General features: G+C 46.1%; 1 protein-coding gene across 1 annotated transcript in view; it reads right to left on the bottom strand.

Moving 5' to 3' along the window:
* sycp3 (synaptonemal complex protein 3) overlaps positions 1–24,601 on the bottom strand; it is a 145,109-nt gene that overhangs the window by 12,311 nt on the left and 108,197 nt on the right. The window contains exons 7-8 of the mRNA XM_078546899.1: positions 23,767–23,865; positions 22,981–23,085 (exon numbers count right to left, since the gene is read on the bottom strand). Coding sequence (XP_078403025.1) covers positions 22,981–23,085; positions 23,767–23,865 — 204 coding nt within the window. The remainder of the gene's footprint in view (positions 1–22,980; positions 23,086–23,766; positions 23,866–24,601) is intronic.

Raw genomic sequence — 24,601 nt, 5'->3', positions numbered from 1 at the left:
AATTCCCTACCCCAGAGAGCAGTGGAGGCTGGGTCATTGAATATATTCAAGACTGAGCCATGATCTTACTGAATGGTGAAGCAGACTAGAGGGACGGAATGGACTACTCCTGCTCCTATTTCTTATGTTCTGAAGTCAGCCACTATTAGTATGTAGGAAATGTGGTCCCCAATTTGCGTAAAGCAAACTTCCACAAACAGCAATGTGATAATGAACTGTATTAGTGATGTTGATTGAAAGAAAAATACTGGTTAGGACTTTATTCTTTCATGGAACATGGGCATCGCTGGCAAGGCCAGTGTTTGATGCCCATCTCTGATTACCCTTAAACTGAGGGAAGTTAAGAGTCAACCACATTGCTGTGGGTCTGGAGTCACATGTAGGCCAGACCAGGTAAGGAAAGGATGGCAGATTTTCTTCCCTAAAGGGACATTACAACAATCAATGATCATAGTCACCATTACTGAGACTAGCTTTATATTCCAGATTTATTAACTGAATTCAAATTTCACCAGCTGACATGGTGGGATTTGAACCCATATCCCCAGAGCATTAGCCTGGGCCTCTGGATTACTAGTCCAGCGACGTTAACATTACACCACCTTCTCCCCCCAAGACTCTGGTGAGAACTTCACTTTTCTTTAATACCATGGATCTTTTACATCTGCCTGAAAGGACTCAGTTTAACATCTCAGCTGAAGGACAGTACTCCCTCAGTACTGCACTGGGACGTCAGCCTTGACTTTTATGCTCAAGTCCTGGACAGGGACCTGAACCCACAATCTTCTGACTCAAAGTGTACCAAAGGCTAGGATGCTACCAACTGAATCACACTGACACCTAATTTAGAATTTTAGTTGACTGGATATATCACATCATCTGGTTGCATGCTATAGGTTGACAAGATTACAGAATGGTTACAGCACAGAATGAGGCCATTCAGCCCACCATGTCTATGCTGGCTCTCTGAAGGAGCAATTCACCTACTGCCACTCCCCTGCTTTCTCCCTGCAGCACTGCATATTCTTCCTTTTCAGATAACAATCCAATGTTCTTTACAAAATTAACATAACACCCCTGCTTTTGTACTAGTCCCCTATTAATAAAGTCTAGGATGTTCTATGCTTTATTAAGCACTCTCTCAACCTATCCTGCCATCTTCAATGATTTGTGCACATATACACCCAGGTCCCTCTGCTCCTGCACCACCTTTAGAATTGCACCCTTTATTTTATATTGTCTCTCCCTGTTCTTCACGTCAAAATGAATCACATCACATTTCTTTACATTAAATTTCATCTGCCACTTGTCCACCCATTCCACCAACCTGTCTATGCCCTTTCAAAGTTGTACACTTTCCTCCTCACAGCTTACAATTCTTCCAAATTTTGTATCGTCTGCAAATTTTGAAATTGTGCTCTGTACACCAAGGTCCAGTTCATTACTAAATATCAGGAAGTGCAGGGATCCTAACATCGATCCCTGGGGAACTCCACTGTAAACCTTCTTCTAGTTCAAAAAAAGTCCATTAACCACCACTTTCTGTTTTCTGTCACTCATTCAATTACATATCCGTGTTGCAACTGTCCCATCCATTCCGAGCTAACGTTGCTCACAAGTCTGTTGTGTAACACTCAAATGTCCTTTGGAAGCACATGTACACCACATCAACAGCATCACCCTCACCAGCCCTCTGCCATCTCATCAAAAAACTCCAACAAGTTAGTTAAACACAATTTGCCCCTAACAAATTAATGCTGGCTTTCATCAATTAGCCTGCATTTGCCCAGCATGTTGTAGCTGGAATATAAAATGAGCCTAGCGAGCAGGCAGTATCATAGAATAGAATGGAACCACAGAATTGTTCCAGCACAGAAGGCCATTCAGCCCATCGTGTCTGTGCTGGTTTTTCTAAGGAGCAATTAATGTACTGCCACTCCTCTGCCTTTTCCCACATCCCTGCACATTCCTCTTTTTCAAATATTTAGAAAATTTAGAAAATATAAAAAAATAGCACAGGAGGCCACTCCATTCACCATGTCTGCACTGGCTGAGAAACGAGCCACCCAGCCTAATCCCATTTTCCAGCTACTCTGCTCCGTTGCCTTGGAGTTTACAGCACTTGAGGTGCATATCCAGACACCTTTTAAATGAGCTGAGGGTTTCTGCTTCTACTACCCTATCAGGCAGTGAGTTCCAGGCCACTACCACTCTCTGGGTGAAAAGATTTTTCTTCATCTCCCCCTCAATTCTTCTACCAAACACCATGTCTGAGATGAGTGCGAGGGGTTAATCCAAATTTTCACAACATGACATATTAAATCTTCTCTTATAAGGACATTTTCTGATGCCAGACTGAATATTACTGGCACAAAATGTCAAAGACAGATGCAATCAACCATCATTGAATCACAGAAATTTATGGCACAGAAAGTAACCATTTAGTCTATCATGTCTATATCAACCGAAAAAAAACTTATCCAGCCTAGTCCTTCTTTCAAGCTCTTGGTCCACAGCCAGAATTTCCCATGCATGTCTTTGTGCTTTGAAAATGTGATGACAGAGGGCAAGAGAGTTCCAAATCCTTACCATACTCATGAGTGAAAAAAATTACTCAACTCCCCTTCTTTAAATCTATCCCCGCTACAACATTCCCTCTAGTATTTTTTGTAGTGCGTAGCCTATTAACCAAAGTATGTGGACCCTTTAAATATTTTTTCCTGGCTGCACTTTTTTCTATCCATTCATGGGATGTGGGCATCGCGGGGTAGGCCAGCATTTATTGCCAATCCCTTATTGCCCTCGAGAAGGTGGTGGTGAGCTGTCTTCTTGAGCCGCTGCAGTCCATATGACGTAGGTACACCCACAGTGCTGTTAGGGAGGGAGTTCCAGTGACAGTGAAGGAACGGCGATATATTTCCAAGTCAGGATGGTGAGTGGCTCGGAGGGGAACTTCCAGGCAGTGGTGTTCTAGGTGGTGCACCTGCGCAGTAACTTAAAAGGGCCAGCTTGCGCTGAGCCCATACGGGAACTTCCGCATAGCTTAGAGGGAATATTTCCCCCCTGATTAATGACCTAACAGAAATAAGTCCTTCTATCCATTCTAACTAGGCCCTTCATTATTTTATGCACCTTAATTAAATCTCCCCTCTGCCACCTCTGTTTCAAAGAAAAACCCAGTTTATCCAAATTTTCCTTATAGTTAAATTTCTCCATTCCTGACCATGTCCTTCTAAATCTTCTCTGTACTCTTTCTAATGCAATTGCAACCTTCCTGCATTGTGTCCAGAATTATATGCAGCATACTAGCTGTGATCTAAGCAGTGTTTTATACCATTCAAGTGTAACCTCTTTGCTCTCATATTCTATGCCTCGGCTAATAAAGGATCACTTCATCTACCCGTTCAGCTACCTTCAGGGATCTGTGGACATTGACTCCAAGGTCCCTTTGCTCCTCTACGCTTCTCAGTATCCTACCATTTATTGTGTATTCCTATGCCTTATGTGACAATCCCAGCTGCATTACCTCTATTTCACACTTCTCCAGGTTGAATTCCATTTGCTACTTTTCTGCCCACCTGACCATTCCATTGCTATCTTCCTGCAGTCTTTAGCTTTCTTACTTAATATCAACCACACAGTCAATTTTTGTATCATCTGAAAAGTATAAATCAGATACAACATCACCCACAGCAAATCAATGCCAACTGTCCTTGATTAATCTGTTTCTAAATGATGATTTGTACTGTGTCTTGAATTTTTTCCCCAAAATTCACCCACTACTGACATTAGGTTAACTGGCCTGTAGCTACTCAGTCTTTCTCCCTTTTTAAACAACTGTACAACATTAACAGTTTCCAGCACCATGCCTGTAGCCAGAGGATTGAAAAATGATGCTCAAAGCATTTAATTGAATTACATTTCAGGTCTGGCGATTTGTCCACTTTCAAAGATCCTAAAGACTTTAATATTTCCTCACTGGCAACGTTTATCCAATCCAATATTTCACACTCCTCCTTCTTAATTATAATGTCTGCATCGCCCCTCTCTTTTGTGAAAACAGGCACAAAGAATTAAGAATCATGCCCATGTCTTCCATCTCCATACACAGGTTCCCTTTTTGGTCCCTAATCAGCCCTACACTCCCCTTAGTTATCCTCTTGCTTTTTAAGTATTTATTAAACATATTTGGCATTTCCTTGATTTTACTTGTCAATATTTTTCATGCTCTCTCTTTAATTACCTAATTCTATTTTTAATTTCACCCCTGCACTTTCTATAAAATGGACTCTTTTTAGGTTGTCTGCAGTATTGAGCTGTCAGTAGTGGAGTCGATAATGGCCGATGGTAGCATCCCTTTTTTGCATTATCCCACCTTGTTTATTCGACATTCAAAAGGCTCAAGGTTTGGGAGTGCCACCCTTTTCCTTTGTAGGAACATATTTGCTCTGAACCCTCTCTTTCTCCTCTTTAAATGCCTCCCACTGCTCTGACACTGATTTAACTTCAAGTAGCTGTTTCCATTACACTTTTGCCAAACCACACCTCAGTTTACTTAAGGGAAACTTCAGTGACTAAAATCCAACAAATCCCCAGAATGGCCTACTGATGGCCTACTTCCCAGTGTTTTAAAAGAGGTAGTTGCAGAGATAGTGGATGCACTAGTTATGATTTTCTAAAATTCCCTAGACTCTGGAATGGTCCCAGTAGATTAAAAGTTAGCAAATGTAATCACTAGTTAAGAAAGTAGGGAAAGCGAAAACAGAGAACAACAGATCAGTTAGCCTAACATGAGTTGTCAGGAAAGTGCTGCAATCTATTATTAAGGAAGTCTTGACAATGCACTTATTCTAATCATTCTGTGGTTTTCTAAGTCAATGTGGTTTTATGAAAGGGAAATTGTGTTTGACGAATTTGTTAGCACTTTTAGGGGTAGACACAAATGGGAACTTGTAGATGTAGTACGCTTGGATTTCTAAATGCTTTTGATAAGGTGCCACACAAAAGTTCATGGAGTTGAGGGTGACATTAGCTTGGATAGAGGATTGGTTAATGGACAGAAAGTAAAGAATAGGGATAAACGGGACATTTTCAAGTTGGCAGGCTGAAACTAGTGGATATCAGTACTGAGGCATTAGTTATTTGTAATCTGTATTAATGACTTAGACTAAGAGACCGAGAACATGGAACATGGCATGATCCAGCATCCAAATGGGAACACAGTCTGATCTAGTATGCAACCAGGAACAAGGTGTGACCCAGTATCCAACCAGGAACACGGGTGACCCAGAATCAAAATGGGAACTGGGTGTGATCCAGTATCCGAATGGGAACATGGTGTGATCCAGTATCCAAATGGGAAGTGGGTCTAATCCAGTATCCAAATGGGAACAAGGTGTGATCCAGTATCCAAATGGGAAGTGGGTCTAATCCAGTATCCAAATGGGAACACGGTGTGGTCCAGTATCCAAATGGGAACACGGTGTGATCCAGTATCCAAATGGGAACATGGTGTGACCCAGTATCCAACCAGGAACACGGGTGACCCAGAATAAAAATGGGAACTGGGTGTGATCCAGTATCCGAATGGGAACATGGTGTGATCCAGTATCCAAATGGGAAGTGGGTCTAATCCAGTATCCAAATGGGAACAAGGTGTGATCCAGTATCCAAATGGGAAGTGGGTCTAATCCAGTATCCAAATGGGAACACGGTGTGGTCCAGTATCCAAATGGGAACACGGTGTGATCCAGTATCCAAATGGGAACATGGTGACACCCAGTATCCAACCAGGAACACGGGTGACCCAGAATAAAAATGGGAACTGGGTGTGATCCAGTATCCGAATGGGAACACGATGTGATCCAGTATCCAAATGGGAAGTGGGGCTAATCCAGTATCCAAATGGGAACAAGGTGTGATCCAGTATCCAAATGGGAAGTGGGTCTAATCCAGTATCCAAATTGGGACACGGTGTGATCCAGTATCCAAATGGGAACACGGTGTGATCCAGTATCCAAATGGGAACATGGTGTGATTCAGTATCCAAATGGGAGCACGGTGCGATCCAGTATCCAAATGGGAATATGGTGTGATTCAGTATCCAAATGGGAACACATGATCCAGTATCCAAATGGGAACACATGATCCAGTATCCAAATGGGTACACGGTGTGATCCAGTATCCAAATGGGAACATGATGTGATCCAGAATCCAAATGGGAACAAGGTGTGATCCACTATCCAACCAGGAACGTGGTGTGATCCAGAATCCAAATTGGAGCTGGTGTGATTCAGTATCCAAATAGGAACATGGTGTGATTCAATTTCCAACCAGGAACACGGTGTGATCCGGTAATTTAAATGGGAACACGGTGTGATCCAGTAATTGAAATGGGAACACGGTGTGATCCAGTATTGAAATGGGAATATGGTGTGGTCCAGTATTGAAATAGAAACACCGTGTGATCCAGCATTGAAATGGGAACATGGTGTGATCCAGCATTGAAATGGGAACACTGTGTGATCCAGTAGCCAACCGGAAACATGGGACAGAAGCTTCCCAGATTTGCACGAAGTACGGTAGCAGGCAGGAGAAACAATGTTTTACCCACAAACCGCAATGGCGGCTTCGCACGCTGTTTCTTCCCAATCCCAACTCGTTAATTATGCATTCCCGGGAAACATGCTGTTTTGATGGTGGCCGGGCTCTCATTCACCCGCTACGCCATCACCTCGCAGCTTCCTCACGCCAGGTGCCATATTTAGTGCAGCTGTGCACACAACTCTGTGCTTCCAGCCCAGGACTGCTGCAAAGACTACAGCAACCACCCCCCCCTCCTCTGTTCCACTAGGGTAAGTCACTCTTCTCATCACTCTCAACTCTCACACTCACAAACCCATCACACATCTGCAGGGATCTCACTCACTGCCTGTTCAAGGGACATCACTATCACTCTCTCACACACACCATCACTGTCCTCATCCCATCCATGGGACTACTCACCACCCATATATGCCAGGCATACTTATCATTTAGCCTGGCAGGCGTCCTGCTTAAACTCTCTCCACCTGTCTTCATGCAGGACAAGCTGGCACAGAAGAGGCAGTGATCACAGACTGGTGAAGGAACGTCTGAAATCAAGGTCCTCATGGACTTTGAAAACAAAGCGATCCAATTGGCTGGCGATGATCTGGACCGGTCCTGTGCTGACGGTGAGGTCAGCTGTGCTCAACCAAGTGAGGATCCAGCAGTGCAACATCCATTAGGCAACCATGATTTGTCCTGTTTCACAGGCCACTGCCATGCACTAATTATCTCTCCTTGCTTTTGCAGCCACATCTGGGCAACAGCCGACGGAGTCCACGACCCAGGGCCTCCAGTCAAGCCCTGAAGAAACCTCTGAAGAGGAATCTGAAGGCACCATCCTCCTTGAAGTCTCATCACAGCGCTCACCCACACCCTCCACCAGTGCAGAGACAAACACCTTAGTGATACCTAGCTCTAGAGCAGCCTTGGGATCACAATCTGGTGAGCACATCGCACTCTCTGATTCACAGCAAGCGGTGGTCAGGACTTCCCAAGTCTCCAGCACTCGAACGACAGCACTCGGAGGACTGCTGGAGGCCAGAGATTTGCTGAGTCCGAGTCAGATGACAAGCCTCTGGACTTGGTCATACTTCAGTTGCTGGAGCTGCAAAGGCAAGCTCAGAAGCATCAGGAAGGGATGTCTGTTGCACTCCTCAGATTGCAAGGCGTGATGAAGGAATCCGTCCACCTTCAGGCTGAGGTGATAGCCAACACACTGTGGACAACACTGGTAGGATGGCGATCATCATAGAGATCCTGGTCCAGGATGTCGCTCCTGCGCTGCTGCATGGTCTGAATTCCATCGCTGATGTCATAATTAGCCTCCAACAGTGCTTACGCAAGAGGGGTGCGGGGCAGCTTGATCTCAGTGCAGCTCCCCCTTCTCCTCAAGTAGTCAGCCAGGGGACCTTGGGCATCCACAGGGAGGAGGATCGGCAGGTGCACACCCTGGGCCCATCCGAATTCTCTCTTCCTGTGACCCCAGCAGCTCCAACTCCACATGCTGAGGAGGGTGCCAATGACATAGCAGGACCCGGCAAGCAGGCCAGTGCCCTCAAGATCTCGGCCCTTCAGTGGACACCCATCAAGATCATCACAGGCAGGTCGTAGCAGTCAGCAGGCTGCCTCCACCTTCACTGTGGATGTCCGGGGAGCGCCAAGGCATAGCAGCAGGGTTAGGGAGGTTAAGAAGATGTAGTTGCACAACCTGGGCATGGGTGTTAATCACTTGTACATAATGTTCACTATTGTAAATAAATTCTCAAGAATGTCTCCCTGCCTATGGCTCTTTGTTCTGATGAGCAGTGTTTGTGTCACGGAGCTGTGAAACCCTTCTGCACAAGATAAAGGCAGGTGTCTCAGTCCAGGGCCTCTTCCCTGTGCCTTGTGCAGCTTTCAGACCAAAGTAATGGTCCAGTCTCACACTCCCAAGGCACATTACTGATGCCCGCACCTCGATGGTGCTTGTCATTGCTGCCAGAATGTCGTGGGCAGGCGTTACAGAGTTCCGTCATTCTATCTGTATGCTCTCAGCAGTTTTAAGATGGGGCTTGTCCCCATCTCGTCAGCATTTGTGTACAGTGATGCTGTGCTCCTGAAGGGGTCAGGTACTGAAGGGTAAGAAAGGATCAGATGCTTTTAAAGTTTCATGTATGCGTCTGATCATAGAGTGCAAGCAAGCTGCCCTCGGCCAGACAGGAATCAGACAGTTGCAGAGGCTATGTGAAGATGTATGGAGTGTTCTTACTGCATGTCATTATCATCCTCCTGGAATCGAGAGACTATCAGGACCTCAGTTGCATCTCTAAGACAACTGCCTTATCACAGAGGGTACGTGCGTTACCATAAGGCAGACTGGAGTCAAACATTCACAGATGCAATGTGAGGATCTATGGCATCTCTTCACTGCATGTCGTCATCATCCTCCAAATTTAGCAGCTATGAGTCCCCCTGAATGCTCCTGCCTTGTCTGGCCAGTGCGAGGGTCTCATCCCCATCACTGTTGCCTTCAAGGACCTCCTCACCCTCATCCCCATCAGCATCCTCCTCATCTGAGGAGACCTCTGGCTCCTCCATCTCCTTCTCGGTCCTCTCCCCGTTGCAGCACCAGATTGTAAAGGGCGCAGCAGGTGACAACAATGTGTGACACCCTCTGTGGACTATATTGCAGGGCTCTACCAGACCGATTCAGGCACCGGAACCCCATTTTCAGCTTCCGATGGTTTGCTCCATCAAGTTGCGAGTTGCAGCATGAGCCTCGTTATACCTTCGCTCTGCTGCACTCTGAGGCCACTGCACGGGTGTCATCAGCCACATTCTCTGCAGGTAGCCCTTGTTCCCGAGGAGCCAAACTGCAGCTTCTGTGGACCCTGGAAGACCTCAGGGATCTGTGGCCGACTGAGAATGTAGGAGTCGTGGACACTCCCTGGATACTGTGTGCAGACCTGACGGACGCCTTTGTGGTGGTCACACACCAGCTGCACATTCAGCGAATGGAAGCCCTTGCGGTTGACATAGTTGACCACTTGTTGGGATGGAGATATGAGCGCTACGTGACTGCTGTCAATTGCATCCTGCATCTGTGGGAAACCCGAGATCTGGGTAAAACCAATCACTCTTGCATCCTGGCTTTCCTGGTCCCAGGCAAAATGCACAAAGTTTTGTGCCCTCGAGAAGCTGGCGTCCGTGACCTCCTGGATGCATTTGTGGGTGGAGGCTTGTGATTTCCCACAGAGGTCACTGTGGAGCCCTGAAAGGAGCCACTGGCGTAAAAATTGAGGAATGTGGTCACTTTCACGGCCATGGACAGTGGATGCCTTCCATGTCCCTGTGGCGCCAAATCCTGCAGCAGCTGGCAGATGTGACCAACCAGTTTCCTGGACATGTGCAGTCTTTGGCGACACTGGTTCTGAGTCATCTGCAGGAATGAAAAGCGGCATCTATAGACACTGGGTCTAGCTAGGCGCTTACCAGCGACGGCTCACCGTGGCCCTTCAGCGGCATGTGCAGGAGGAGCCCAGTCACCCATTCTTTTTGAGGGTGCTGCTCCTCCCTCTGCAAAGCCAAGTGCCTCCATCACTCTGTTCTCCGTCGTCTCCGTTCTCTGTAAGCCATGAGGCATACAGCTAGATCACCAGGCTCCATGCTCCTGATGTACTTCTTCTGCAGGATGAAAGAGAGAGACTCGTGGGTTAGCATGGGTTTACTAAGAATCTCTCTTGGTTAAGTCTGAAGGCCCCTTAATGCATCCCGGAGAGTGCTGGCAACCACTTGGATGGCCAGAGTTTAGTGCGCTGCATGGCTGCCTGAAACCCCACCCCTCCTCTACCCCACCCCACCTGACCGATTGGCAGCAGCTTTGCCCATTGGACTGCATGCTGTGCTCTTAGCTCAGGCACAGGCATTCTCCTAATCCGCACTGCGAGGCTGCAGTGTTAGCTTGAACCATGGGGGAGACTGGTCCAAACAGAGATGATGATATTGCAAGGGGCTGTGAGTGCCTCCACCAGTGACTGCTCCATGGCCAGCTTTTGCAAGGAGATTGTACAACATGCCCAGTCGTCCAACTGTTTTGCAGTCCACTAAAATGCTCATTAGTTGCAGTCTGTGCCTGAGGGGTGAAAAGCTCTGGAGCACTGGTGGCACTTTCAAGCCTCTGCATTGCTTGAGTGGGCAGATAAGCTAGAGGCCTAACTCCATATACAGTAAACTGTCTCAGCTGTGGAGGAATGGTCACTTTATACAAGGTTTCCCTAATGCATGGCCACTTCCTTCCCCTCCACTCGTGCTTGTGCACTACCTTCAACCGCAGGGCAGCCCTTGCACCCGCCCCCACCCCCCCCAAGCCTCTTCAACCGCAGGGCAGCCCTTGCCCCCAATGCGCCTCAACCTTGAAATCAAACAGGCAACACTTGTGAGTGCTGCATAATGTTACTGTGCACTTCCCTCTGATTTCCCCTCAAAGTGTAGACTGCCAAGTGCACGCCTCATATATGCTGTTGTGAAACACACTAGCATGCAATCACGTTGACGTGAGCAGACAATCCAGCATGGGGGGGGTGTGGATTTATAATAATAAATAGGTGTACTATAACGAAGTTCCCAACGTCCGGCAGCAGGAAATGCGGCCTGCCATTGATGGGCAGAGCAGACTGGTTTCCCAATGTTGTGAAACCGATTTTTGGCCATCTTGCCATATTGTCTGCTCATGCTGTGGAACACACCTGTCCCCAGCAGATATGGAAGATTCCGCCAACGGAGTGATCCAGTATGGAAGCGGGAACATGGTGTGATCCAGTATGCAAGCAGGAACATGGTGTGATCCGGTATCCAACTGGGAACACGGTGTGATCCAGTAGCCAACCGGTAACACGGTGTTATCAAGTATCCAATCAGAAGCATTATGTGATCCAGTAGCCATCCAGGAACAAGGTGTGATCCAGTATCCAGCTAGGAGCATGCATGATTCAGTGCCCATCCATGAACATATATGATCCAGTATCCATTCAGCAATACGCGTGCTCCAATATCCATCCAGGAATGCACGTGTTCAGGTATCCATCCAGTAACATGCATAATCCAGTATCCATGCGGGAGCACGCATGATCCAGTGTCCATCCAGGGATGCGTGTGTACAGGTATCCAGCCTGGAACACATGTGATCCTGTATCCATCCAGGAACACGCGTGATCCAGTAACCGTCCAGGAACATGTGTGATCCAGTATCCATCCAGGAATGTGTGTAATCCAGTATCCATCCAGGAACGTGTGTGATCCAGTATCCATCCAGGAACATGCATGATCCGGTATTCACCCAGGAACACACGTGTTCAGGTATCCATCCGGGAACACGTATAATCTGGTATCCATGCAGGAACATGTGTGATCCAATATCCATCCAGGAATGCACGTATTCAGGTATCCAGCCTGGAACACGTGTGATCCTGTATACAGCTTGGAACACGTGTGATCCTGTATCGAGCCAGGAACACGTGTGATCCAGTTTCCACCTAGGAACAGGCCTGGATCGGGTATCCATCCAGGAACACGTGATCCTGTCTCCATCCAGGAATACGCATGATCCAGTAACCATCCAGGAACATGTGTGATCCGGTATCCATCCAGGAACATGTATGATCCAGTATCCACCAGGAACACACCTTGATCGGGTATCCATCCAGGAACACATGATCCAGTATCCAAATGGGAACATGTGTGATCCAGAATCCATCCAGGAACATGCGTGATCCAGTATTTACCCAGGAACACACATGTTCAGGTATCCATTCAGGAACAGGCGTAATCTAGTATCCAACCAGGAACAGGCGTGATCCAGTGCCTATCCAGGAACACACATGTTCAGGTATCCAGCCTGGAACACATGTGATCCTGTTTCCACTCAGGAACACGTCTTGATCAGGTATCCATCCAGGAACATGTGTGATCCTGTATCCATCCTGGAACACATGTGATCTAGGATACATCCTGGAACATGTGTGATCCAGTATCCATCCTGGAACATGGGTGATCGCGTATCCAAATGTGAACACGTGTGATCCAGCATCCATCCAGGAACAAGTGTGATCCAGTATCCATTCACGAACACCTTAGATCCAGTATCCATGCAGGAACTCTTGTGATCCAATATCCACCCAGGAACATGTGTGATCCAGTATTCACCCAGTAACACAAATGTTCAGGTATCCATCCAGGAACATGCATAATCCAGTATTCATGCAGGAACACACATGATCCTGTATCCATCCAGGAACACGTTTGATCCAGTAACCGTACAGGAACACATGTGATTCAGTACGCATCCAGCAACATGAGTGATCCAGTTTCCATCCGTAACATGCGTGATCCATTACTCACCAGGAACATACATGTTCAGGTATCCATCCAGGAACATGCGTAATCCAGTATCGGTCCTGGAACACGTATGATCCAGGGTCCTTCCAGGAATTGGCATGATCCAGTATCCATCCAGGTACATGCATGATCCAGTATTCACCCAGGAGAAGATTTACTAGGATGTTGCCAGGTCTTAAGGAGCTGAGTTACAGGGAAAGATTAACCAGGTTAGGACTTTATTCCTTGGAGCGTAGAAGAATGAGGGGAGATTTGATAGAAGTTTACAAAATTGTGAGGGGTAGAGACAGAGTAAATGCGAGTAGGCTCTTTCCACTTAGATTAGGAGAAATAAACACGAGAGGACATGGCTTTAGGGTGAATGGGGAAAGGTTTAGGGGGAACATTAGGGGGAACTTCTTCACTCAGATAGTGGTGAGAGTGTGGAACGAGCTACCATTTGACATGGTAAATGCGGGCTCACTCTTAAGTTTTAAGAATAACTTAGATAGATACATGGATGGGAGAGGTCTGGAGGGTTATGGACTAGGTGCAGGTCAATGGGACTAGCGGAATAATATTTCGGCACAGACTAGAAGGGCCGAATAGCCTGTTTTCTGTGCTGTAGTGTTCTATGGTTCTATGGAACACATGTGTTCACTTATCCATCCAGGAACATGTGTGATCCGGTATCCATCCAGGAACATATCATCCAGTATCCAAATGGGAACATGTGTGATCCTGTATCCATCCAGGAAAATGTGTCATCCAGTATTCACCCAGGAACACACATGTTCAGGTATCCATCCAGGAACAGGTGTAATCCAGTATCCATCGAGGAACAGGCGTGATCCAGTAACCATCCAGGAACGCGCATTTTCAGGTATCCAGCCTGGAACACGTATGATCCTGTTTCCACCCAGGAACACACTTTGATCAGGTATCCATCCAGGAACACGTGTGACCCAGTATCCATTCAGGAACACGTGTGATTCAGTATCCATCCAGGAACACATGTGATCCAGTATCCATCCAGGAACATGTGTGATCCAGAATCCATCCAGGAACGTGCGTGATCCAGCATCTAACCAGGAACATGAATGATCCAATATTCACCCAGGATCCATCCGGGAACATGCATAATCTGGTATCCATGCAGGAACATGTGTAATCCAGTGTCCACCCAGGAATGCACATATTCACGTATCCAGCCTGGAATACATGTGATCTTGTATTGAGCCAGGAACATGTATGGTCCAGTTTCCACCTAGGAACACGCCTTGACCAGGTATCCATCCAGGAACACGTGATCCTGTACCCATCCAGGAACATATGTGATCCAGTAACCATCCAAGAACACGCGAAATCTAGTATCCATCTAGGAACACGTGTGATCCAGTATCCAAGTGGGAACACATGATCCAGTGTCCATCCAGTAACACATCTGATCTTATATCCATTCAGGAATATGCATGATCCAGTAACCACGTGTGATTCAATATTCACCCAGGAACACATGTTTTCAGGTATCCATCCAGAAACATGCATAATCCAGTATCCATGCAGGAATATTCAGTTATCCTTTCGGTAACATGCATAATCTAGTATGCATGCAGGAACACGTGTGATCCTGTACCCATCCAGGAACACATGTGATCCAATAACCATCCAGGAACATGTATGATCTAGTTTCCATCCAGGAACATGCATGATCCAGTATCCATCCAGAAACGTGCATGATCCAGTATCCATGCAGGAACACCCATGATCCAGTGTACATCCAGGAATGCGTGGGTTCAGGTATCCAGCCTGGAACAGGTGTGATCCTGTATCCATCCAGGAACATGCATGACCCAGTATCCAATCAGGAACACGTGAGATTCAGTATCCATCCAGGAACACGTGTGATCAAGTATCCAAGTGGGAACACATGTGATCCATTCAGAAAAATGCATAATCTAGTATCCATGCAGGAACACGTGTGATCCAGTGTCCATCCAGGAATGCATGGATACATGTTCACTTATCCATCCAGGAATATGTGTGATCCGGTATCCATCCAGGAACACACATTGATCGGGTATCCATCCAGGAACACATGATCCAGTATCCAAATGGAAACATGTGTGATCCAGAATCCATCCAGGAACATGTGTCATCCAGTATTCACCCAGGAACACACATGTTCAGGTATCCATCCAGGATCAGGTGTAATCCAGTATCCATCAAGGAACACATGTGATCCTGTATCCATCCAGGAACACGTGTGACCCAGTATTCATTCAGGAACACATGTGATTCAGTATTCATCCAGGAACATGTGTGATTCAGTATCCATCCAGGAACACGTGTGATCCAGTATCTATCCAGGAACATGTCTGATCCAGTATCCATGCAGGAACAAGCATGAACCAGTGTCCATCCAAGAACACGTGTGATTCAGTATCCATCCAAGAACATGTGTTATCCAGTATCCATCCAGGAACGTGTATGATCTAGTTTCCATCCGCAACATGAATAATCCAGTATCCATCCAGAAACGTGCATGATCCTGTATTCACCAGGAACACACATGTTCAGTTTTCCAGCCTGGAACAAGTGTGATACTGTATCCATCCAGGAACACGTGTGACCCAGTATCCAATCAGGAACACGTGCGATCCAGCTTCTGCCCAGAAACACACCTTGATTAGGTATGCATCTAGGAACATGTGATCCTGTACCCATCCAGGAACACATGTGATCCAATAACCATCCAGGAACATGTATGTTCTAGTTTCCATCCAGGAACATGCATGATCCAGTATCCATCCAGAAACATGCATGATCCAGTATCCATGCAGGAACACCCATGATCCAGTGTACATCCAGGAATGCGTGGGTTCAGGTATCCAGCCTGGAACAGGTGTGATCCTGTATCCATCCAGGAACACGTATGACCCAGTATCCAATCAGGAACACGTGAGATTCAGTATCCATCCAGGAACACGTGTGATCCAGTATCCAAGTGGGAACACATGTGTTCCAGCGTCCATCTAGTAACACGTCTGATCTTACATCCATTCAGGAATATGCATGATCCAGTAACCATCCAGGATCATGTATATGATCTAGTTTCCAACCAAGAAGATGTATGATCCAGTATCCATCCAGAAATGTGCATGATGCAGTATTCACCAGGTACACACATGTTCAGTTATCCATCCAGGAACATGTGTAATCCAGTATCCAAGTGGGAACATGTGTGATAAAGAATCCATCCAGGAACATGTGTAATCCAGTAATCATCCAGCAACACACTTGTTCAGATATCCATTCAGAAACATGCATAATCTAGTATCCATGCAGGAACAAGTGTGATCCAGTGTCCATCCAGGAATGCATGGATGCATGTTCACTTATCCATCCAGGAATATGTGTGATCCGGTATCCATCCAGGAACACACATTGATCGGGTATCCATCCAGGAACACATGATCCAGTATCCAAATGGGAACATGTGTGATCCAGAATCCATCCAGGAACATGTGTCATCCAGTATTCACCCAGGAACACACATGTTCAGGTATCCATCCAGGAACAGGTGTAATCTAGTATCCATCAAGGAACAGGTGTGATCCAGTAACCATCATGGAACGCGCATTTTAAGGTATCCAGCCTGGAACACGTAGGATCCTGTTTCCACCCAGGAACACATGTGATCCAGTATCCATCCAGGAACACATGTGACCCAGTATCCATTCAGGAACACGTGTGATTCAGTATTCATCCAGGAACACGTGTGATCAAGTATCCATCCAGGAACGTGTATGATCTAGTTTCCATCCGGAACATGCATAATCCAGTATCCATCCAGAAACGTGCATGATCCTGTATTCACCAGGAACACACATGTTCAGTTTTCAAGCCTGGAACAGGTGTGATCCTGTATCCATCCAGGAACATGTGTGATCCAGTATCCATCCAGGATCACGTGTGACCCAGTATCCATCCAGGAACATGCATGATCCAGTAATCACCCAGGAACACACGTGTTTAGTTATCCATTCGGGAACATGCATAATCTAGTATCCATGCAGGAACACGTGTGATCCAGCCTGGTATATGTGTGATCATGTATCGAGACAGCAACACGTGTGATCCAGTTTCCACCCAGGAACACACCTTGATTAGGTATGCATCCAGGAACATGTGATCCTGTATCCATCCAGGAACACATGTGATCCAGTAACCATCCAGGAACACGTGTGATCCTGTATCCATCCAGGAGCACGTGACCCCCAATATCCATTCAGGAACACCTGTGATTCAGTATCCATCCAGGAACATGTGTGATCCAGTGTCCATCCAGGAATGTGCATGATCCTGTATCCATCCAGGAACAAGTTTGATCCATTAACCGCCCAGGAATACGTGCGATTCAGTATGCATTCAGGAACATGTGTGCTCCAGCATCCACCCAGGAACATGTATGATCCAGTTTCCATCCGAGAACATGCGTGATCCAGTAATCACCAGGAACACGCATGATCCAGTGTCCATCCTGGAAAGTGCGTGATCCAGCATCGACCCAGGAACATGCTTGATCCAATGTTCGCCCAGGATCCATCCTGGAACATGCATAATCAGGTATCCATGCAGGAACATGTGATATCCAGATTCCACCCAGGAATGCACGCATTCACGTACCCAGCCTGGAATACGTGTGATCTTGTATCAAGCCAGAACATGTGTGATCCAGTTTCCACCTAGGAACACGCCTTGATCAGGTATCCATCCAGGAACAGGTGTAATCCAGTATCCATCAAGGAACAGGTGTGATCCAGTAACCATCCAGGAACGCGCATTTTCAGGTATCCAGCCTGGAACACGTATGATCCTGTTTCCGCCCAGGAGCACACACTGATCAGGTATCATCCAGGAACACATGTGATCCAGTATCCATCCAGGAACACGTGTGAGCCTGTATCCATCCAGGAACACGTGTGACCAAGCATCCATTCAGGAACACCTGTGATTCAGTATCCATCCAGGAACATGTGTGATTCACTATCCATCCAGGAACACGTGTGATCCAGTATCCATCCAGGAACAGGCATGATCCAGTATCCATCCAGGATCGCGCATGTTCAGGTATCCATCCAGGAACACATGTGATCCACTATCCATCTAGGAAATCATGTGATCCAGTTCCAATGCAGGAACACTTTTCGATTCAGTATGCATCCAGGAACATGTGTGATGCAGCATCCACCCGGGAACATGTATGATCCAGTTTCCATCTGAGAACATGTGTGATCCAGTACTCACCAGGAACACACATGTTCAGGTATCCATCCAGGAACACACATAATCCAGTATCCATCCAGGAACATGCATGATCCTGTATTCACCCAGGAATACACCTTGATCAGATACCCATCCTGTAATACGTGTGATCCAGTACCCATTCAGGAACGTGCGTGATCCAGTATCTATCCAGGAACACGTGTGATCCAGTATCCATCCAGGAACACATGTGATCCACTATTCCATCTATGAAACTGAATGATCCTGTATCCATGCAGGAACGCATGTGATCCAGTATTAGTTGAAGGGTCAGTCACAAGAGGGCATAAGTTCAAGGTGAGGGGCAGGGGGTTTAGGGGGGAAGTGAGGAAAAGCTTTCTTACCCAGAGGGTGGTTACGGTCTGGAATGCGCTGCCTGGGAGGGTGGTGGAGGTGGGTTGCCTCACATCTTTTAAAAAGTACCTGGATGAGCACTTGGCACGTCATAACATTCAAGGCTATGGGCCAAGTGCTGGCAAATGGGATTAGGTAGGTAGGTCAGGTGTTTCTCATGTGTCGGTACAGACTCAATGGGCCGAAGTGCCTCTTCTGCACTGATTCTGTGATCCACCCAGGAATGTGTGTGATCCAGTATCCATACAGGATCACAGCATGATCCAGTATCCACATTCTAACATGCCTGATCCAGCATCCAGATTTGAACATGTGTGATCCAGTATCCATCCAGGAACATGTGTGATTCAGTATCCATCCAGAAACATGTGTGACCCTGTATTCATCCATGAACACGTGATCCAGGATCCATTCAGGAACATTTGTGATCCAGTATCCACCCAGGAACATGCCTTGATCCTGATATCCATCCAGGAACACGTGATCCAGTATCTAAATCGGAACATGTGTGACCCAGGATCCATCCAGGAATAGGCGTGATCCAGTGTCCATCCAGGATCGCGCATGTCCAGGTATCCATCCAGGAACACAGGTGATCCATTATTCATCTAGGAAATCATGTGATCCAGTATCCATGCAGGAACACTTGTGATCCAATATCCACCCATGAACACACATCTTCAGGTATCCATCCAGGAACCCGCATGATCCTGTATCCATCCAGGAACAACTTTGATCCAGTAACCGCCCAGGAACACGTGCGATTCAGTATGCATCCAGGAACATGTGTGATGCAGCATCCACCCGGGAACATGTATGACCCAGTTTCCATCTGAGAACATGTGTGATCCAGTACTCACCAGGAACACACATGATCCAGTGTCCATCCAGGAACGTGTGTGATCCAGCATCGACCCAGGAACATGCTTGTTCCAATGTTCACCCAGGATCCATACGGGAACATGCATAATCTGGTATCCATGCAGGTACATGTGTGATCCAGTATCCACCCAGGAATGCATGTATTCACGTATCCAGCCTGGAATACGTATGATCTTGTATCAAGCCAGGAACATGTGTGATCCAGTTTCCATCTAGGAACACGCCTTGAGCAGGTATCCATCCAGGAACACGTGATCCTGTACCCATCGAGGAACATACGTGATCCAGAATCCATCCAAGAACATGTGTCATCCAGTATTCATCCAGGAACACACATGTTCAGGTATGCATCCAGGAACAGGTGTAATCCAGTATCCATCAAGGAACAGGCGTGATCCAGTAACCATCCAGGAACGCACATTTTCAGGTATCCAGCCTGGAACATGTATGATCCTGTTTCCACCCAGGAATATGCCTTGATCAGGTATCCATCCAGGAACATGTGTGATTCAGTATCTATCCAGGAACAGTTGTAATCCAGTATCCATCCAGGAACATGTCTGATCCAGAATCCATCCAGGAACAGGCGTGATCCAGTGTCCATCCAGGATCGCGCATGTCCAGGTATCCATCCAGGAACACATGTGATCCATTATTCATCTAGGAAATCATGTGATCCAGTATCCATCCAGGAACATGTGAGATTCTGTATCCATCCAGGAACGTGTATTATCTAGTTTCCATTCAGGAACATGCATGATCCAGTATCCATCTGGAAACGTGCATGATCCAGTATTCACCAGGAACACACATGTTCAGTTATCCATCCAGGAACATGTGTAATCCAGTATACAAGTGGGAACATGTGTGATCCAGAATCCATCCAGGAACGTGTGTGATCCAGTTTTCAACCAGAAACACATGCGATCCACTATCCATCTAGGGAATCGTGTGATCCAATATTCACCCAGGAACACATGTGCTCAGGTATCCATCCAGGAACATGGATAATCCAGTATCCATTCAAGAACACGCATGATCCTGTATCCATCCAGGAACACATGTGATCCAGTAACCGTCCAGATACACGTGTGATTCAGTATGCATTCTGGAATATGTTTGACCCCCTATCCACCCAGAAACATGTATGATCCAGTTTCCATCCAGGAACATGCGTAATCCAGTACTCACCAGGAACACACATGTTCAGGTATCCATCCAGGAACACACATAATCCAGTATCCATCCAGGAACATGCATGATCCTGTATTCACCCAGGAATACACCTTGATCAGATACCCATCCTGTAATACGTGTGATCCAGTACCCATTCAGGAACGTGCGTGATCCAGTATCTATCCAGGAACACGTGTGATCCAGTATCCATCCAGGAACACATGTGATCCACTATTCCATCTATGAAACTGAATGATCCTGTATCCATGCAGGAACGCATGTGATCCAGTATTAGTTGAAGGGTCAGTCACAAGAGGGCATAAGTTCAAGGTGAGGGGCAGGGGGTTTAGGGGGGAAGTGAGGAAAAGCTTTCTTACCCAGAGGGTGGTTACGGTCTGGAATGCGCTGCCTGGGAGGGTGGTGGAGGCGGGTTGCCTCACATCTTTTAAAAAGTACCTGGATGAGCACTTGGCACGTCATAACATTCAAGGCTATGGGCCAAGTGCTGGTAAATGGGATTAGGTAGGTAGGTCAGGTGTTTCTCATGTGTCGGTACAGACTCAATGGGCCGAAGTGCCTCTTCTGCACTGATTCTGTGATCCACCCAGGAATGTGTGTGATCCAGTATCCACACAGGATCACAACATGATCCAGTATCCACATTCTAATATGCCTGATCCAGCATCCAGATTTGAACATGTGTGATCCAGTATCCATCCAGGAACATGTGTGATTCAGTATCCATCCAGAAACGTGTGTGACCCTGTATTCATCCATGAACACGTGATCCAGTATCCACCCAGGAACATGCCTTGATCCTGATATCCATCCAGGAACACGTGATCCAGTATCTAAATGGGAACATGTGTGATCCAGGATCCATCCAGGAACATGTGTGATCCGGTATCCACCCAGGAACAGGCCTTGATCCGGGTATCCATCCAGGAACACGTGATCCAGTATCTAAATGGGAACATGTGAGATCCAGAATCCATCCAGGAAGATGTGTGATTCAGTTGTCATACAGGAACGTGCGCGATCCAGTATTCACCCAGGAATACTCATGTTCAAGTATCCATCCAGGAACAGGCGTGATCCAGAGTCCATTCAGGAATGCGCATGTTCAGGTATCCAGCCTGGAACATGTGTGATCCTGTTTCCACCCAGGAAGAAGCCTTGATCAGGCACCCATCCAGGAACACGTGTGATGCATGATCCATCCTGGAACATGTGCGATCCAGTATCCATCCTGGAATACGGGTGATCCAGTATCCAAATGTGAACACGTGTGATCCAGTATCCACCCGGGAACAGGGCGTGATCCAGTATCCATCGAGGCATGTGCATGATCCAGTATTCCTCCAGGAACACATGTGATCCAGTATCCAGCAGGAACACACCTTGATTGGGTATCCATCCAGGAACATGCCTGATCTAGTATCCAGATTGGAACATGTGTGATCCAGGATCCATCCAGGAACACGTGTGATCCAGTGTTCATCTAGGAAAGCGCTTGATCCAGTATCCATCCAGGAATATGTGTGATCCAATATCCACCCAGGAACATGGCATGATCCAGTATCCACATTGGAACATGCATGATCCAGTATCCAGATTGGAACATGTGTGATCCAGTATCCATCCAGGAACACAACATGATCCAGTATCCATATTGGAACATGATAGACCAAGTTACTACTTGCCAGGATAGATCCCTCTCAGGAGAATTTTTAAAAAAATATTGGAAATATACAGCAAATCCATCAGCTTTCGGAGAGAAAGAGGCTCTACTAACTAATATTCTTCCAGTACTTCACATTGATTTCAAGTTTGCAGTTTTTCCTAGTGGAGTTTGCTAACCAGTAAAATAAATGATTAGAATTTGTTTTGTTACATCACAAGAGATTTACTTTTTCATTAGAAAAGCACTTCTCATATATGCAGTCTCATACACCAGCAGTAGAGTTACCCATAACAAGTGCACAGGCTGTTACAAACTGATGCACTCTACTAGGACTTTGCACACAACACAGAAAGGGCAATGGAAGCTGCTTCAATAATAACTTTCAAATAGCAATTGTATAAATACCTGAAGGAGAAAAAAACTGTAGGTCTCTAGGAAAGAGAAGGGAATTGAAATTAATTGGCACAAGTATGACAGGCCGAATGGCCTCCTTCCGTGATTTGTCATTCTACTATTTGTTTGCCATGTGGAGGCTGGTGGGACTGCACTATGTAAAGGAATTACTGAACAAACTGAATGCCTCTTCTAAAGTTAAATAATGTTTCAATATTACTTACAGTATCCATTAAGATCCTTTTCTGAAAGAGGGCCATCTCTTTACGAAGCTCAGTCTGTACAGCTGACTGTTGCTCTGTGTGATTCTTCTCCAGTTCCTCTAAATTCTGAGATTAATATTAAGAGCATCAGAATTTTATCGCATTCACCAACAACCTGGCACAACTGTGGAGTTATCATTGATTAAACAGTACATAGAGCACACCACACACGGCTCAGCAACTGACAGGACAACTGACTGGAAACTCTGTGAATTTACACATGTGCAATTATCCAAAGAGTTAAGAAATATCTGCAACATGCATTGATAGCCCAGCAGTAGTCTCATCTACGACACCTGTCCCCAGCCAACACTTTTTGATATTTTGCTAATTTATAGGCACTATATTAACAAGAATTGTTCATGCACAATTATTGAACAATTAACATCTTTATAATGATATTCACAAGGGCCACCTTAATCGCTCGATCTGTGTTCTAGACAAGTCCCAAATTCCTCCCTGATCTGCACAGACTCTGTTATTTTAGTAAGAACTTCATATATGACAATGGCCCCTTGGGTGACAAACCAGAGGTTGTATCCAGACAAGAGGATATTATTACGCATGGTGGGGAGGGGGCAAAAAGAGACAAACAAGAAGTTAAATTTTCAATTAAAGATAATGATGATTATATCTACGTCAAAATTAATTTGAGAATAATTTATTTTGTTACAGAGTCTGTAGTATTATAAAAAACACACAATGTTTCAGCAAATGTTTCTTGGTCATTCATCCTTTAAGGTTTACCTTCAGAAACTGTTCAAACAGCTGCTTGATGCTCTTCAGCCTTTGTCCCTGGACCACTCTCATCTGCTGGAAAAGCTTCTGTTGTTGCCTAAACAGGTTCTGTAGCAGAAACAAGTGGAAATAGGCCTTTCTTCCAGTTTATCTCCTCTTAATTGTCCTCCTCCCTTTCTTACAGAACAATGTGTCACAACCAGTTCTATGCTTACATTCAGTGCTGCATCCAGTTCTGGGACCACCTATGGTGGCACACCTAGTTTTGGGACATTGTTAGTCAATTGTCAGAAAGTGCAAAGCAGTGGCCGACTGGGGAAGCTCCATTCATTCCACCTGCATCTGTGTAGAGCTGCTGCCCTTCGGTGTGCACAGGTCTATAACATCACTGGTAAGGTCTGGAGTTCGGGGGAATGACATGTTGCTCCCAGATAGTGATCTATACTATCATTATTATACAAAGCACCACCACGTCACTGTACATTTAACTTAAACAAAATCCTACCACACAAGCATTTTGGATCGGTTCACATTGTTAAATGTGAAGTGTTAAGGTGCCAGGGTTCGGGATATCTGCTCTGGGCTGGAGAGGACCTTGCAGTGGGAGGAAGAGGATCCAGTCGTTATGGTCCATGTAGGTACCAACGACATAGGTAGAATGAGGAAAGAAGTTCTGCATAGAGAGTATGAGGAGCTAGGCACTAAATTAAAAAGTAGAACCTCAAAGTTAATAATCTCAGTATTATCACTGAGCCACGTGCAAATTGGCATAGGGTAAATAAAATTAGAGAGATTAGTGAGTGGCTCAAAGACTGGTATGGGAGAAGCGAGTTCTGGTTTGTGG

Source organism: Cetorhinus maximus, chromosome 8, assembly GCF_964194155.1.
Source record: "Cetorhinus maximus chromosome 8, sCetMax3.hap1.1, whole genome shotgun sequence".
NCBI classification, from domain to species: domain Eukaryota; kingdom Metazoa; phylum Chordata; class Chondrichthyes; order Lamniformes; family Cetorhinidae; genus Cetorhinus; species Cetorhinus maximus.
This window is presented reverse-complemented; position numbering and strand designations above follow the sequence as displayed.